This window comes from Mobula birostris, chromosome 2 (assembly GCF_030028105.1).
Source record: "Mobula birostris isolate sMobBir1 chromosome 2, sMobBir1.hap1, whole genome shotgun sequence".
NCBI classification, from domain to species: Eukaryota; Metazoa; Chordata; class Chondrichthyes; order Myliobatiformes; family Myliobatidae; genus Mobula; species Mobula birostris.
In genome coordinates, this window is record NC_092371.1 from 75,254,421 (window position 1) to 75,272,945 (window position 18,525).

Below are 18,525 nucleotides of genomic sequence, written 5' to 3' on the forward strand. Positions count from 1 at the left end.
GAAGAAGGGTCTCGGCCTGAAACGTCGACTGTCTATTCATCTCTATAGATGCTGCCTGGCCTGCCGATTTCCTCCACATGTTGTGTGTTTTGCTCTGTAGTTCCCCCATCTGCAGACTTTCTCATGTTTAAATAGTGACAGGCTAAATGATCGGCTCTGCACAATATTTTGTACAAAATATCCCTTGCAGCTGGAACAAGTGACCAGAACTAGTGCCACTGCTTGCAAAGTAAGAGCCCAAGGGACAGTGCAGTCTGTTACAAACAGTTCATTCTGAAGCACAAGACCAGGAAGAAAACAGCTGGAGAATCTGTCATCAGATCAGCAAGGTAAAGGGGTACATTTCCCATGGGCAAATTTCACCCTTGGGGAACACCGGATTATTTACTTAGAGATGCAGCGTGGCCCTGCAGCCCAGCCTAACCACAGGACAATTTACAATGACCAATCGAACTACAAACCCCATCTCCAGAAAAGTTGGGATATTTTCCAAAATGTAATAAAAACAAAAATCTGTGATATGCTAATTCACGTGAACCTTTATTTAACTGACAAAAGTACAAAGAAAAGATTTTCAATAGTTTTACTGACCAACGTAATTGTATTTTGTAAACACACACAAATTTAGAATTTGATGGCTGCAACACACTCAACAAAAGTTGGGACAGAGGCATGTTTACCCTTGTGTTACATCACCTTTCCTTTTAATAACACTTTTTAATCGTTTTGGAACTGAGGATACTAATTGTAGTAGATTTGCAATTGGAAATGTTGTCCATTCTTGCTTGATCTAAGACTTCAGCTGCTTAACAGTCCGTGGTCTCCGTTGTCTGATGCTCCTCTTCATGATGCGCCATACATTTTCAATAGGAGATAGATCTGGACTGGCAGCAGGCCAGTCAAGCACACACACTCTGTGTCTACAAAGCCACGCTGTTGTAGCCCGTGCAGAATGTGGTCTGGCATTGTCCTGCTGAAATAAGCATGGACATCCCGGGAAGAGATGTCGCCTTGATGGCAACATATGTCTCTCTAAAATCCTAATATATACCTCAGAGTCAATGGTACCTTCACATACATGCAACTCACCCATGCTGATAACAATCTGGATGGTCGTTTCCATCTTTTGCACGGAGAACTCGACGCCCGTTTTTGCCGAAAACTAGCTGAAATGTGGACTCATTTGACCACAGCACACGGTTCCACAGTCTTTCGGTCCATCTGAGATGAGCTTGGGCCCAGAGAACTTGCCGGCATTTCTGCATAGAGTTGATGTCTGGCTTCCTCCTTGCGTAATACAGTTTCAAGTTGCATTTCTGGATGCAGCGACGGACTGTGTTGAGTGACAATGGTTTTCCGAAGTACTCCTGAGCCCAGGTGGCTATAATTGTCACAGTAGCATGACTTTTCTGTGCACTTTTCAATCTTATTTTAACTCTGTCCCAACTTTTGTTGAGTGTGTTGCAGCCATCAAATTCTAAATTTGTGCATATTTACAAAATACAATTAAGTTGGTCAGCAAAACTATTGAAAATCTTTTCTTTGTACTTTTGTCAGTTAAATAAAGGTTCACATGAATTAACATATCATAGATTTTTGTTTTTATTGCATTTTGGAAAATATCCCAACTTTTCTGGAAATGGGGTTTGTACTACCTGGTATGTCTTTGGACTGAGGGAGGACACCCATGCACGCACAGGGAAGGAACACACATGCTCGCTTACAGAGGATGCTGGAATTGAACGCCAGACGCCGACGCCCTGAACTGTAATAGCACTGTGCTAATCGCTATGCTGCCGTGGTGCCAGGAGGGGAAGGGTGAGAAGGGAGAAAGTTCTTTCTTCTGTGACGCTGTAAACACAGGGGCAGACACACTGGGGTGAAGCACGTGCAAATTTAAGTTGTATTCAACCATCCACATGTATACAGCCAAACGAAACAGTGTTCCTCTGGGGTGAAGATACAAAACATAGCACCAACAGTCACACACAGCACAAGGCCCATATAATTACAATAGAAGTAAAACATAGTCACAAAAAATGATATAGGCCAAGTCTAAGTGTCATGACCTATAGATTGATAAATTCCAAACACAATCCAAAGTACCATGTATTGACAGACCAATAATCAGATCACTCCCACCAACAAGCAGTCATGAACTTACTGCATGAACCTATTGCCATTGAGTACCCATTCAGAGCAGGCACCTCTCCATCACACTAAACCAGGGCATGAGACCAAGTCCCAGTATATTCACTTTCAGTTCTCTTTTTTAAACACAGAAAATCGATGTGACAGAGGTTTCTATCCCAATGTTTGTGCAAGGTCTTTGGTGAGGAGCCACGTTTTTCCTGAAGATACCCCAGTTTCCGCCTCTTCCTTTAGGACGATCCATAAAGCCTAACTCTCCAACCAAACTCATCCTTGTTGACCAAGTTGACCACTTAAGCTACCCTCATTTACACTTTTGATCCACATTCCCCTAAAGCAGAGGGTCCCAACCTGGGGTCCAAGGACCCCTTTGCTTAATGGTATTGGTCCATGGCATAAAAAAAGTTGGAAACCCCGCCCTAAATCTTTCCTACGTACCGATCCAAATATCTTTTAAATATCATTATAGCACCCACCTCTGCTCTTCCCCTAGATGGGAGGACTCAGAGTTAGATTAAGCAACACCATAGGTTTCTACAGCGCAATACCCTTCAAGAAGAAGGTTTTCTATTTGTAGAGCACCAAACTTCACAACCTTTCTCACTCTTATTGTTTCCACACACCCTATTGAGGAAAAGATGCGTAATCAAAGAAATCATCAAAAATCACTCAGCATCTTGGTGTTAAAGGTTTTTTGGAAGTGTGGATTTGATTTGGACTTGGATATATTTGTGGTGATAACAAGTGTTTTTTGTGCTTTATTATATCATAAGATATAGGAGCAGAATTAGGCCATTTTATTATATAAGGAGTAAAAGAGAGACGAGAGTGGATATTGGACAACTGGAAAGAGCCACAGGAGGGGTAGTAATGGTGGACAAGGAAATAACAGACGTATCTAATAAACATTTTGTGTCTGTCATCACAAGCAGTGTGCCAGAAATTTGAGGTTGTCAGGGGGTAGCAGAGAGTGCAGCTGCTACTACTAAGGAGAAGGTACTTGGGAAGCTGGAAGATCTGAAGGTAAATGAGTCACCTGGACTAGGTGGACTACACCCCAGGGTTCTGAAAGAGTTAGCTGAAGAGATAGTAATCTCTCAAGAATCACTAGATTCTGAAATGGTTGCAGAGGACTGGAAAATTTCAAATAGCACTCCACTCTTTAAGAAGGGAGAGAGGCAGAAGAAAGGGAAATTATAGACCATTTAGCTTGACTTCAGTTGTTGGAGTCCATTATTAAGGATGAGGGTTTCAGGTACTTGGATGCACATGACAAAATACGCCAAAGTCGGGATAGACAAAGGAAAGTCAGTGGATGTTGCTTACATAGATTTTCAGAAGCCCTTTGATAAAGTTTTGCACATGAGGCTGCTTAACAAGAATAAAAGCCCATAAATTTACAGGAAAGATTTCAGCATGGATAAAAGTTTGGTTGATGGACATTATGAGGCAAAGAATGTGAAGAAAGGGGGCCCTTTCTGGTTGGCTGCCGGTGACTAGTGGCTTTCAGCAGGGGTCAGTGTTGGGACCGCTTCTTTTCACATGATATATCAATGATTCGGACAATGGAATTGATGGCTTTTTGGCCAAATTTGCAGACAATACGAAGATAGGTGGAGGGGCAGGTAATGTTGAGGAAGCAGAGAGTCTGCAGAAGGACCTGGACAGATTGAAAGAATGGACAAAGAAGTGGCAGATAGAATATAGCGTAGGGAAGTGTACGGTCACGCACTCTGGTGGAAGGAATAAAGGCCTGGTCTATTTCCTAAACAGGGAGAAATTCAAAAAGTTACAAAGGGACTTTGGAGTCCTTTTGCAGAATGCCCTTAAAGTTAACTTGCGGGTTGAGTCAGTGGCGAGGAAGGCAAATGCAATGTTAGCTAGAATATAAGAGCAAGGATGTGATGCTGAGGCACTGGGGAGTATTGAGAGCAGTTTTGGGCCCCTTATCCAAGAAAAGACATGCTGGCATTGGGGGGAGTCTAGAGGAGGCTCACGAGAATAATTCTGGGAATGAAAGGGCTAGTGTACAAGGAGCATATGATGGCCCTCAGCCTATACTTGCCGGGGTTTAGAAGAATGAGGGGGTTGGGAAATCCTCATTGAAAACTATTGAACATCGAAAGGCTTAGACAGAGTGGACGCGGAGAGCATGTTCCCAATACTGGGGAGTCTAGGAGCAGTGGACACAGCCACAGAATAGAAAGACGTCCAATTAGAACAGAGATGAGAAGGAATTTATCTAGCCAGAGGGTGGTGAATCTATGGACTTCGTTTCCAAGGTCAGCTTGAATATATTTAAAACAGAGGTTGAAAAGTTCTTAGGCAATCAGGACATCAACGGTTACATGGAAAAGGCACGAGAATGGGGATGAGAAGGAAAAGTAATCAGGCATGATGGAATGGTGGAGCAGACTCAATGGGCTGAGTGGCCGAATTCTGCTCCTATGTTGTATCATCTTACATGCATGTCACCATGTACTACCCCGAGATTCATTTTCTTGCAGGCATTCACAGTTGAACAAAGAAATACAACAAAATCAATGAAAAACTACAACAAGCAACCAATGTGCAAAAGAAAAACTGTGCAAATACAACAAGTAATAAAATAACAAATCAATAAGTGAATAAACAATATTGAGAACATCACTTGTCAAAGCCTTGAATGTGAGTCCGCTGGTTGAGGAATCAGTGCGATGTTGGGGTGAGTGAAGTTATCCAAACCGGTTCAGGAGCCTGATGGTTGAAGGGTAATAACTGTTCCTGAAGCTGGTGGTTCATTTAAAAAAAAATTCCCAGAATTCAAAGAGATTCCAAAAATGAATTTTACCACTAGCCACTGAGATTACGTGCTTGAAACTCACCTGGAAAGTCAACGATTAGCCAGCCATCGTCCTCCTTCTCGATTAATCTGGGATCAGGAGTCTGTGCGCAGACATCTTCAGAGTCCCCATAGAAGAAGCTGGTGAATCGGTGGAACATGGCAGTCTGATCGTAGGGGGGGCGGGGGGCTCGCAGCTCGCAGCTTAATGCACAGGCAGGCAACCGATCTTCGAGGGACTGGCAGGAGGCTGGTGGGCAAGCAGCACAGGAAGATCCCTCAGATGCTGGGCAGCTGAAGGGAGGGCACAGCTCAGAGGCCTGTCATACGGTGACCACTTGGTTCAGTTGAAAAGAAGGCCTGGAACAAGAGGACGCAAAAAGTAAAACAACTTTTACCCAAGAACAATAACTAACAAATGCCTTTCTTCCCACATGACATAGCAGCTGAATTAGACCATTTGGCCCATCGAGTTCTGCTCCACTCTTCCATCATTATTATCCCTCTCAGCCCCACTCTCCCCGTAACCCTTGATACCCTTTTTAATCGAGAACCTATCAAACTCTACTTTAAATATACTCAATCACTTGAATCTACATCTATCTGTGGCAATGAGTTTCATGGGTTCACGACCTTCTGTCTAAAGAAACTCCTTCTCATCTGTTCTGAAGAGATATTCTTGTATACGGTGGCTGTACCCTCTGGTTCTAGACTCCCCCACTATTAGAAGCGTCCTCTCCGTATCCACTCTATTTGAGGTTTTCGATATTCAATAGGTCTCAATGAGATCCCACTCCTCAGCTTTCTAAACTCCAGCGAGTATAGTCCCAGAGACATCAGATACAGCTCATATGTTAACCCTTTCATTCCAGGGATCATTCTTGTGAACCACCTATAGACAATCTTCATTACCAGCACAACCTTCATGAGATAAGGGGCCCCAAAACAGCTCTCAATACTCCAAATGCAGTCTTACCAATACCTTGTAAAGCCTCAAAACCACCCCTCCTGCAAACCCAAACCACTATTGAAGATAATAGGATACTAGTATTAAATACTCAATATGCCATCTGCTTGGACTCCACTTAAACTTTAGGTGGGTGCACACTCTGGGGACAATATGGATCAGGGAATACCATCTCCGGTTCGCTGTATTCCTGCAGATTCCATCACGTGCCTTCCTTCCATTGGTTGCCATTCAAATGCACTGAAGCTGCAGAGAATAGGTGACTCTGCCCAATACACCATGGGTGCATCCCTCCCAAGCACTAGTCATATCTACAGGAAGCTTTGCCTCACGAAAGCAACTTCCAAAGACCTTCCATATGAGAAATGATTGAATAGGTTAGGACTTTATTCCTTGGAACATATAAGTTTTGATAGAGATATACAAAATTATGAGGGGTACAGATAGGGCAAATGCAAACAGACTTTTTCCACTGACGTTGGGTGAGGCTACAACTAGAGGTCATGGATTAGGGGTGAAAGGTGAAAAGTTTAAGGGGAACATCGGGGGAACTTCTTCACTCAGAGGGTGCTGAGAGTGTAAAACGAGCTGCCAGCACAAGTAGTACACGAGAGCTCAATTTCATGGTTTAAGAGAAGTTTGGACAGGTATGTGGATGGTAGGGGTATGGAGGACTATGGTCCCGGTGCAGGTTGATGTGAGTAGGCAGGTTAAATGGTTTGGCATAGACTAGATGGGCCAAAGGACCTTTTACTGTGCGGTATTTTTCTGTGACTCTATCCCCACCCTCTGGTCCATGCAGGCTTCGCACAGCTACCATCAGGCAGAAGGCACATAAGCCTGACCACCACAAACAGCAAGAGAAGGAGCAGCTATGGAGGGGAATGTTTCAGGCAGAGACCCTTCATCAGGATCAGGCTCAAAATATCAACTGCTTATTCCCCTCTGGTTGTAGTTCCACCCAACCTCAGTGGAAAAAGCCTGCTTGCATTTACCCTGTCTATACCGCTCAACTTTGTATACCTCTATCACATCTCCCCTCAGCCTTCTACATTCCGAGGAATAAAATCCTAACCTATTCAATCTTTCCTTTTCACTCAGGTGTTTCAGACCTGGCAACGTCCTTGTACACGTGCCTGAGATGCTGCTGCAAATAAGATTTTCACTGCATGTGTGCATTCGTGCAGATGATAAGCTGGACTTTGACATTTATCCACATCCTCCCCAGACTAATCCAAAAGCACAGTCTATTCAGAATAAAACCAGAAGACAACAGACAGAAACACAGTTAAAGGTATGGGTCAGAAACTCTCTATCAGCAGCAATCCCTCTAATATTTTTTTCAAACTGCTGCACAGACCAACGATTGCTCAGAGCTGGAAATTTTTTTAATATACAGACTGAAAACTGTGCAGCACTAATACTTTATTGTAATACTAATCTACGAATATTTAGAATGAAAATGGAAAAACTCACACTGTTGATTTTATTAATTGAAGAGTATAAAATACAGTACAAGGAAAATCTTTCACATTTTGTTAACTTTTAAATTTAGATAGTATCTGCAATTTATTAACAATGAGCTACCAAGTTCCATTCTGTGTTTATTGTTACACTTTGTAACAGTGTTATACCTTGAAACACCAACAAGTACGTTGAAGCTCTAAAATGGTTCAAAGTAAAAGTTGTGGTACATTTTTTATTTAGAAAATTTATGGATAATGTTCATTAACAATTAATTTTGCACACTATTTGACAATTATGAGCATGATTTCAAAATTATATTAACATTACATAAAATAAAATTCCAGCTGCATGGCAAAGGCTATGTGCATGGGAGCATTTCATTTATTGCTCGGCTGTGCACCAGTGCAGCTTGAAGGGAATAGTGTTTGTCAGATAGATCCTTAATCGAAAATGATAATTCCAACCTGCTGAGTGTTTCCAGCATGTGTTTCATTTCACTTTTCCAGTAATTGCTGATTGGTTTTTGATTTTCAGTGCACATTATTATCTGATTAAGTCTTTTCTCTTTTACCAGATTTACAAAACTGTTACAATGTGTTTGATAAAACTATGCTCCGTCCAATGCTAGTAATGTTTCCAAATTTGTTTGATGTATCGAGATTCCAGGACAAGAGTTTACAAACTTGACATTGAGCCATCATGGCTAATCACCCTACCAATATTCACTTTGACTAACGGCTATAGGCAAGACGCCAATAAACCAGGTTCCAGATCCTTGAAAACAAGGAACAGAACTAGGAGATCTCCATTGGGCATTTGTACCATTCTGATCTTCAGCAGCATAGTGGCTGATATTCACCCCGTGACACTTCCCAAGTGCCCCATTTCTCTTAAATCCATTAATCCACTCCTTGAATACCCTTCCAAGGATTCACCACCATTTGGAGGAAAAATTTTCATTTCTGTACTGGGCAGCCCACCTGATATTGGGGTCCATGAATTAATTTATTTATTGAGAAAACTATAGCCTAATCAGTGGACAATTTACAATGAGCAATTAACCTACTGACCTTTGGACTGTGGGAGGAAACCCACGGGGTTACAGGCAGCAGTGGGAATTGAATACCAGCTGCCTGTACTGTAAAGCGGTGTGTTAACTACTATGCTGCTCCAGGGTAGTGTAGTGTAGTGGTTAGCACATCTTACAATGTCGGCTGTAAAAATCCGACAGGGTTCAATTCCTATCACTGCTCGTAATTCTTCTCACGAGTGCATGGGTTTTCTCTCATATTGCAAAGATGTATGGTTAAGGTTCAAAGTTCAAAAGTCAATTTATTATCAAAGAATGCACGTGTCACCATATACTACCATGACAATTTTTTGTGGGCTTTCACAGCAGAACAGAGAAATACAATAGAATCAATGAAAAACTACACAAAGTCTCACAAACAACCAATGCGCAAAGACAACAAATTATGCACACAGTAAGTAAATCACGCTGAGAACATGAGTTGTGGAGTTCTTGACAGCCAGTACATAGATTGTGGAATTAGTTCAAAGTTGAGGTGAGTGAAGTTATCCTTGCTGCTTCAGGAGCCTGAGGGGTAATAACTGTTCCTGAACCCGGTGGTGTAGATCCTGAGGCTCCTGTAACTCCGGCCCGCCAGCAGCAGCGAGAAGTGAGCACGGCCTGAATGGTGGGGGTCCTTGATGATGGATGTTGCTCTTTTTGGTGAGTTGTGGGCATGCTATCAGAACACTTGTGAGCTGCCCCGCACAATACTTGATGGAAATGACACCTTCCACTGCATGTTTTAACGTGTCAATAACACTAAATCTTTATCTCTTTCCCTTTTTTTCTTGGTCATGAACAATTCAGTGGGAGTCAATGTTATGCCCCATTAAGCACCGACACAAAATTAGATCACAGACAGACAAAACGTACACATAAACTGGTGGAAATAGTCCCCAGATCCACACATGTTGCTGGGGGGTGAAAACAGAGTCAAACCATCACTCACTGGAACAGATCAAGGCCTACACCGCTCTTGATGAGCTCACTATCTCAGTGATCGATCTGGTGATGTTATTACCACACCGCCTTGATCAAGTATATTCCTAGACACGGTGGCAGACCCATATACTGTACACAACAGGCCAAGTACACAAGCGAAGCAGTTAGTCTTCATAAACAGTGAAGGCCAACGTACCATTTCAAGTTCAAACTAAATACATGTCATCATATACAACCCTGAGATTCATTTCCTTGTGGGCATTCTCAATAATAGAATAATAACCATAATAGAATCAATGAAAGACTGCACCAACTTGGCTACTCCATTACGAAGAAAGCACAGCTGTGCCTCTCCTCCCTTAGGAGCTGTAGAGATCGGCATAACATCTAAAACTTTAACAAACTTCTATAGATGTGTGGTGAAGAGTGTATTGACTGGTTACATCAGACCCTGGTTGTGCAGAACAGGTATTCAAAAGACAATAAACTGCAAATACAAGAGCAAAAATACTAATAAATAAATAAGCAATAAATACAAAGAACATGAGATGGAGTCTTGAAAGTGAGCCATGGGTTGTGGGAACAATTCAAAGATGGAGCAATGAAAGTTGAGTGAACTTATCACTTTTGGTTCAAGAGCCTAATGGTTGAGGGGTAGTAACTCTCCCTGAACCTGGAGATATGAATCCTGAGGCTCCTATATCTTCTTCCTGATGGCAACTGTGAGGAGAGAGCATATCCTGGGTGGTAGGGGTCCTTAGTGATGGATGCTGCATTCCTGCAACAATTCACATAGATGTACTCAATGGTGGGAGCAGCTTTGATAGGGAGTGCTTTACCTGTGATGGACTGGACACTATCCACTATTTTTGTAGGATTTTTTGTTCAAGGGCATTGGTGGTTCCAGACAAGGTTGTGATGCAGCCAGTCAATATACTCTCCACCACACATCTATAGAAGTTTGTCAAACTTTTGGATGTCACGCCAAGCCTTCACAAACTCTTAAGGAAGTAGAGGCGCTGTTGTGCTTTCTTCACAATTGCACTTGCACGCTGGGCCTAGGACAGGTCCCCTGAAGTAATAATACCACGGAGTTTAAAGTTGCTGACCCTCTCCACCTCTGATCCCCAATGAGGACCTCCAGTTTCCTTCAGCTAAAGTCAATAGTCAGCTCCTTTGTCTTGCCGACAGTGAGTGAGAGGTTGTTGTTGTGGCACTCAACCAGATTTTCAATTTCCCTCCAAAATGCTGATTCGTCACCATCTTTGATTCAGCCTATGGCACTGGTGTTGTCATCAAACTTGAGTTCGACATTGGAGCTGTGCTCAGCCACACAGTCGTAAGTGGAAAGCAAGTAGAGCAGGGGGCTAAGCACACAGTCCTGTGGTGCACCTGTGCTGATGGAGATTGTGGAGATGTTGTTGTCAACTCAAACTGATGGGAGTCTGCAAGTGATGAAATTGAGGATCTAATTGCACCACGAGGTTTTGAGGGAAAGGTCTTGAAGGTTATTGATTAGATTTGAAGGGATGATAGTATTGAATGCGAAGCTGAAGTCGTTAAAGATCATCGTGATGTATGCATCTTCGCTGTCCAGGTGTTCCAGGGTTGAGTGAAGAGCCAATAAGATGGTATTTGCAGACCTGTAGTGTTGGCAGGCAAACTGGAGCAGATCCAAGTCACTTGTCAGGCAGGAGCTGATCTGTTTCATCACCGACCTCTCAAAACACCTCACTGTGGGTGCAAGTGCTATTGGATGATAATCATTGAGGTAGGTTACCACATGCTTCATAGGCACTGGTATAATTGAAGCCTGCTTGAAGTAGGTGGATACCTCAGACTGCTGAAGTGAGAGGTTAAAGATCTCGGTGAACACTCCAGCTGGTTGATCAGCATAGGTTCTTAGTGCTTGGCGGCCGGATTGCTTTCCATGGGTTCACCCTTCAGAAGGCTGTTTACATTCCTGAATCCATGCTATACCTGAGTATTAACATCAGGCGACTGGTGAGCAGGGGGACACAGATCCTGTGGAACACCTACCCACACCTCAGAGTGGTACAGCACAGGGACAGGGCCCTCAGCTCACCAGTCTCCTGCTATCTCCACTGATCCCAGCCGCCTGCATTTCTTTCCATGCCTCGTCTATTCAAGTGCCTGTCCAAGTGTAGTGATGGTATTACTGGATTTCATCACACTCCAGATACCACAGAACCTTTCATTAAATTCAAAATCCAAGCCGGCACACATTTCTGTGGGATGCAGGTTTTACAAGAGCATTAAACAGCACAGGCCTTCGGCCCATCATGTCAAACTGACCTTAACCTGCTCCAACATCAAACTAACCCTTTCCTCCCATATAGGCAAAAATAGTCGGCTCTCTAAGTTTCTTAAACGTCCCTGATGTATTTGCCTCTACCACCAACACTGGCAGCTTGCCCAAGTATCCACCACTTTAAAAAAAACAACTTAGATCTGATATCCACCCCCCCCCTGATATTTTCTTCCAACCAATTTCAAGTTATTCTCTAATCCCCTTAAAATTATGCCCTCACATTAGCCATTTCTACCCTGGGTAAAAGTTTCTGGCTATCCACTTGATGTATGCCTCTCATCTTCTACACCTCCATTAAGTTACCTCCCATCTTCTTTCACTCCAAACAGAAAAGCCCGAGCTTGCTCAATCTCTGTGTTAAAATCTTTCCCCTCAGATCCTGCTTAAAACTACTTCTTCGAATCTTGAACTAATGGCCTCATGACTTTGATGCCCCTAGCAGAAGGGGAAAAAAAAAATGCATAATCTACCCTGTCCATCAGGTCCCAGCTCAGTCCCCGTCACTCCAGAGGAAACAAGGTAACGATGGATGTAGCAATGGTACCAAAGTTGCAATGGGCCTTTATAGAGTCAGAGTACTACAGTACAGAAACAGGCCTTTTGGCCCATCTAGTCAGTGCCAGCCTGGTTTCCTGCCTAGTCCCATCTATCTGCACCCAAACCATAATCCTCCATTCCCTTCTCATCCATGTGCCTATCCCAACTTCTCTTCTGGCTGTCATTGTTTAAAACTCAGGGTTTCTATTTCTCTGCCAAAGAAGATCCCACCTATTCCAAGTGACATTGCATCAGCCACATCCTCACCCATTCACATCCCCCTTCTACATTCCCCTGAAGCCTCTCTTCATCTCCTCCCTTAACAAACACCCCCCCGTCCCAGCGTTGTATCATTCTAGAGAGGAGGAGCAATGAGGAAATAAGGACAAAATTCTATTGAGTACAGGATGTTATTTTGAAGTTGCATAAGACATAGTGAGGCCTAAATTGGAGTACTGTGTGCAGTTTTGGTCAACCACCTGCAGGAAAGATGTAAATAAGGTTGAAAGTGTACAGAGAAAATTTACAAGGATATTGCCAGGACAGGAGGTCCTGAGTTACAAGTAAAGATTGAATAATAAGACTTTATTCCTTGGAACATAGAAAATTGAGAGGAGACTTGACAGAGATATACAAAATTAAGTCAGCTATAGATAGAGTAAATGCAAGCAGGTTTCTTCCACTGAGGTTGAATGGGACTATAACTAGAAATCATGGGTTAAGAGTGAAAAGTGAAAAGTTTAAGGGGAACATGAAGGGAAACTTCTTCACACAGAGGGTCATGAGAGTGTGGAATAAGCCGCCAGCGCAGGTGGTGCACGCGAGCTTGATTTCAAAGTTTAAGAGAAGTTTGGATAGGTACATGGATGGCAGGGGTGTGGTCCAGGTGCAGGTTGATGGCAGTTTAAATGGCTTGGCACTGACTAGATGGGTGAAGGGGCCTGTTTTGGTGCTGTATTTCTATGACTCTAAGAGTGTTCACTGCACCTAATGGGTTAAAAGTGTTCCAGTTTATAAATAGGCTACTATAACTTGTAGCTTATTTTGGCTTTATTAGACACGACAGAGCGTCGGATTCCGACAGCAGTGAAGACATCAAGACTTCAATAGCAACACATGGAATTTGGTCATTAAAGTCAATCACAGCATCACTGCAGCCTTACAAAACAACACGTTCTGTCAGAACTGCAAGCTTCCAGGAGGTACTCAGTCTATTAGCTACCGTACATGCTTCCTTTCCACGCTATAACTCAAATGTTGTCTTACTTGAGGTCTGTTCCAGAACCAAACTTAGCTCACTCCCAAGAGAAAATTTAAAAGGGGCAGGTTGAAGAACCACCTTCTGGAATTAGGTTACCAGTGGTTTCCCCACTAACATTTTAAAGTCATTAAAATAATATCTTAAAGTGAGGAGACACGTCAGCTGCAAGTCTGGCTCAGTCATCTACTGTATCCAGTGCAATCTCCTCTACATTGAGGATTCTTCACTGAGCTCCATCTGCCACAAACGGTGGGATTTCCCAGTAGACAACCATTTTAATTCGGCTTCCTGTTCCCATTCTGATAGGTCAGTCCATGGCCTCCTCTACTGCCACGATGAGGCCACACTCAAGCTGGAGGAGAAACATCTCATTGTCTGGGTAGACAATGAGCCTCAATATATTCCCCTTCTCTCCTTTTCCATTGCCCATTCTGGCTCCCCTCCTACCCTTTTCCTGATTCTTCCACGGTCCACTCTCCATCCCCATCAGATTACTCCTCCTTCATCCCTTTACCTCTTCCACCTATCACCTTCCAGCTCCTTCCATCATCCCCCTCCTCGCCCATCACCAGCCAGCCTGTACTCCTTCCCTCTCTTCCCCAACAACTTATTCTGGCTTCCTTTCCAATCCTTAAGTGTCTCATCCGAGAAACAACCGTTTATTCCCCTCCATCCAGCCTCTCGGAAATCCTCCACCATTTTGTGTGTTGCTCCGGATTTCCAGCTCCAGCAGACACTTTCATCTTTCTGAAGTCATAGGTGTCCAACGTTTGTTCCACTTTGCCCAGTGAGCGGGAAATAAAGAGCAGCACTGTCAACATCCCAGTGTGGGGCCGTTGAGAATAATGGCGGCCCCACATCAGTTTGGAGAGGCATCAGTGGAGGACGAGCACTCAAGCAAAGGGAAGCTACAGAGTTAACTCTTGCGCCACAGTAACATTGGTGTAACAAAGAATGAAACATTTTCACATTCACAGACAAAACCCTATATACGTGGGCTTTGTTTTCTTTAAATATTTTTAAAAGAAACCTAAAATAGGCAAGAAAAGTACACTCACCCTCACCTCCAAACAAGAAGCTCTTTAGTTTTTTTTTAATTACATACTTTCTGTTTTTAGCAATCTATTTGCCTTTTTAAATCTTAAGGTCCTGGAAAACAATTCTACCAAGTCTCTTGCAGACTGCATCAGGTTTTCCTCCAGGATTTCCCTGAATTTTGCAGCATTCATTTTACCCTCTACCTTCACAAACCTTCCAGGGCCTGCTGCAGTGAAGCATCCCACAGCATGATGCAGCCACCACCATGCTTCATGGTAGGAATGCTGTTTTTGATGTGCAGTGTTTGGCTTACGCCAAACATGATAGAAACATAGAAAATCAATGGCACAATACAGGCCCTTTGCTCCACAAAGCTGTGCCAGAAGTGTCCTTACCTTAGAACTACCTAGGCTTTCCCATAGTCCTCTATTTTTCCAAGCTCCACGCACCTATCCAGGAGTCTCTTAAAAGACCCTATTGTATCCACCTCACCACCACTGCCGGCAGCCCAATCCACACACTCACCACTCTCTGAGTAAAAAACTTACCCCTGACATCTCCTGTGTACCCACTTCTAAGCACCTTAAAACTATGTCCTCTCGTGCTAGCCATTTCAGCTCTGGGGAAAAGCCTCTGACTACCCACACGATCAATGCATTTCATTATCTTATACACCTCTATCAGGTCACCTCTCATCCTCCGTCACTCCAAGGACAAAGGGCTGAGTTCACTCAACCTATTCTCATAAGGTATGCTCCCCAATCCAAGCAACATCCTTGTAAATCTCCTCTGCACCCTTTCTATGGTTTCCATGTCCTTCCTGTAGTGAGGCGACCAGAGCTGAGCACAGTACTCCAAGTGGGTTCTGACCAGGTTCCTCTATAGCTGCAATATTACCTCTCGGCTCTTAAACTCAATCCCATGGTTGATGAAGGCCAATGCACCATATGCCTTCTTAACCACAGAGTCAACCTGCGCAGCAGCTTTGAGTGTCCTGTGGACTCGGACTCCAAGACCTACCAAATTGAACTACCTCACACTTATCTGGGTTGAACCCCATCTGCCACTTCTCAGCCCAGTTTTGCATCATATCAATGTCCCGTTGTAACCTCTGACAGCCCTCCACACCATCCACAACAACCCCAACCTTTGTGTCATCAGCAAATTTACTAACACATCCCTCCACTTCCTCATCCAGGTCATTTATGAAATTCACAAAGAGCAGGTGTCCCATAACAGACCCCTGAGGCACACCACTGGACACCAACCTCCATGCAGAATGTGACCCGTCTACAACCACTCTTCTGTGGGCAAGCCAGTTCTGGATCCACAAAGCAATGTCCCCTTGGATCCCATGCCTCCTTACTTTCTCAATAAGCCTTGCATAGGGTACCTTATCGGAGGCCTTGCTCAAGTCCATACACACTAAGTCTATGGCTCTACCCTCATCAATGTGTTTAGTCACATCCTCAAAAAAATTCAATCAGGCTCGTAAGGCACAACCTGCCTTTGACAAGGCCATATTGACTATTCCTAATTATATTATGCCTCTCAAAATGTTCATAATTCCTACCTCTCAGGATCTTCTCCCTCAACTTACCAACCACTGAAGTAAGGACTCACTGGTCTATAATTTCCTGGGCTATCTCTACTCCCTTTCTTGAATAAGGGAACAGCATCTGCAACCTTCCAATCCTCCGGAACCTCTTCCGCCCTCATTGATGATGTAAAGATCATCGCCAGAGGCTCAGCAATCTCCTCCCTCGCTTCCTACAGTAGCCTGGGGTACATCCCATCCAGTACCGGTGACTTATCCAACTTGATGCTTTCCAAAAGCTCCAGCACATCCTCTTCCTTAATATCTGGGTGTCCTTGTTCATCAGTCACTGAAAGTAAGCATACAGGTACAGCAGGCAGTGAAGAAAGCTAATGGCATGTTGGCCTTCATAACAAGGAGAGTTGAATATAGGAGCAAAGAGGTCCTTCTGCAGTTGTACAAGGCCCTGGTGAGACCCCACCTGAAGTATTGTGTGCAGTTTTGGTCTCCAAATTTGAGGAAGGACATTCTTGCTAGGGAGGGAGTGCAGCGTAGGTTCACTGGGTTAATTCTAAGGATGGCGGGAATGTCATATGTTGAAAGATTGGAGCGACTGAGCTTGTATACACTGGAATTTGGAAGGATGAGAGGGGATCTGATTGAAACACAAGATTATTTAGGGACTGGACACGCTAGAGGCAGGAAACATGTTCCCGATGTTGGGGGAGTCCAGAACCAGAGGCCTCAGTTTAAGAATAAGGGGTAGACAATTTAGAACGGAGTTGAGGAAAAACTTTTTCCACACAGAGGGTTGTGGATCTGTGGAATGCTCTGCCTCAGAAGGCAGTGGAGGCCAATTCTCTGGATTCTTTCAAGAAAGCATTAGATGGAGCTCTTAAAGATAGCGAAGTCAAGGGATATGGGGAGAAGGCAGGAACTGGATACTGATTGTGGATGATCAGCTATGATCACAGTGAATGGTGGTGCTGGCTCGAAGGGCCGAATGGCCTACTCCTGCACCTATTGTCTATCTACATGCTCAAGCTTTTCAGTCTGCTGCAAGTCATCCCTACAATCGCCAAGGTCCTTTTCCATGGTGAATACTGAAGCAAAGTATTAAGTACCTCTGCTATCTCCTCCGTTTCCATACACACTTTTCTACTGTCGCACTTGATTGGTCCTATTGCTCACGTCTTATCCTCTTGCTCTTCACATACTTGCAGAATGCCTTTGGGTTTTCCTTAATCCCGTCCTTCTCATGGCCCCTTCTGGCTCTCCTAATTTCATTTTTAAGCTCCTTCCTGCTAGCCTTATAATTTTCTAGGTCTCTATCATTACCTCGTTTTTTGAACCTTCCGTAAGCTCTTTTCTTCTTGACTAGATTTACAACAGCCTTTGTACACCACGTTCCTGTACCCTACCGTCCTTTCCCTGTCTCACTGGAACGTACCTATGCAGAACACAACACAAATATCCCTTGAACATTTGCCACATTTCTTCCGTGCGTTTCCCTGAGAACATCTGTTTCCAGTTTATATTTCCAAGTTCCTGCCTGATTGCCTCATATTTCCCCTTAATCCAATTAAACGTTTCCCTAACTTATCTGTTCCTATCCCTCTCCAATGCCATGGTAAAGGAGAGAGAATTGTGATCACTATCTCCAAAATGTTCTCCCACTGAAAGACCTGACATCTGAACAGGTTCATTTCCCAATGCCAGATCAAGTATAGCCTCTCCTCTTGTAGGCTTATCTACATATTGTGTCAGGAAACCTTCCTGAACACACCTAACAAACTCCACCCCATCTAAACCCCTCACTCTAAGGAGATGCTAATCAATATTTGGGAAATTAAAATCTCCCACCACAACAACCCTGTTATTATTATACCTTTCTAGAATCTGTCTCCCCATCTGCTCCTCTATGTCCCTGTTACTATTGGGTGGTGTATAAAAAACACCCAGTAGAGTTATTGACCCCTTCCTGTTTCTAACTTCCACCCACAGAGACTCAGTAGAAAATCCCTCCATGATTTTCTCCTTTTCTGCAGCTATGACACTATCTCTGATCAACAGTGCCACACCCCCTCTTTTGCCTCCTTCCCTGTCCTTTCTGAAACATCTAAAGCCTGGCACTTGAAGTAGCCATTCCTGCCCCTGAACCATCCAAGTCTCTGTAATGACCACAACATCATAGCTCCAAGTACCAATCCACGCTCCAAGCTCATCCGCTTTGTTCATAATACTCCTCGCATTAAAATAGACACATCTCAAACCATTGGTTTGAGTGCATCCCTTCTCTATCACTTGCCTATCCTCCCTTTCGTACTGTCTCCAAGCTTTCTCTATTTGTGAGCCAACCTCCCTTTCCTCCATCACTTCAGCTCAGTTCCCACCTCCCAG

General features: G+C 43.7%; 1 protein-coding gene across 5 annotated transcripts in view; it reads right to left on the reverse strand.

The window, feature by feature from the left end:
• The window catches only part of tp53inp2 (tumor protein p53 inducible nuclear protein 2), a 57,788-nt gene that overhangs the window by 13,916 nt on the left and 25,347 nt on the right, over positions 1-18,525 (reverse strand). For all 5 annotated transcript variants that reach the window (XM_072243350.1, XM_072243311.1, XM_072243340.1 and 2 more), the window contains exon 2: positions 5,016-5,332. In XM_072243350.1, coding sequence (XP_072099451.1) covers positions 5,016-5,133 — 118 coding nt within the window. In that variant the 5' untranslated portion in view covers positions 5,134-5,332. The remainder of the gene's footprint in view (positions 1-5,015; positions 5,333-18,525) is intronic.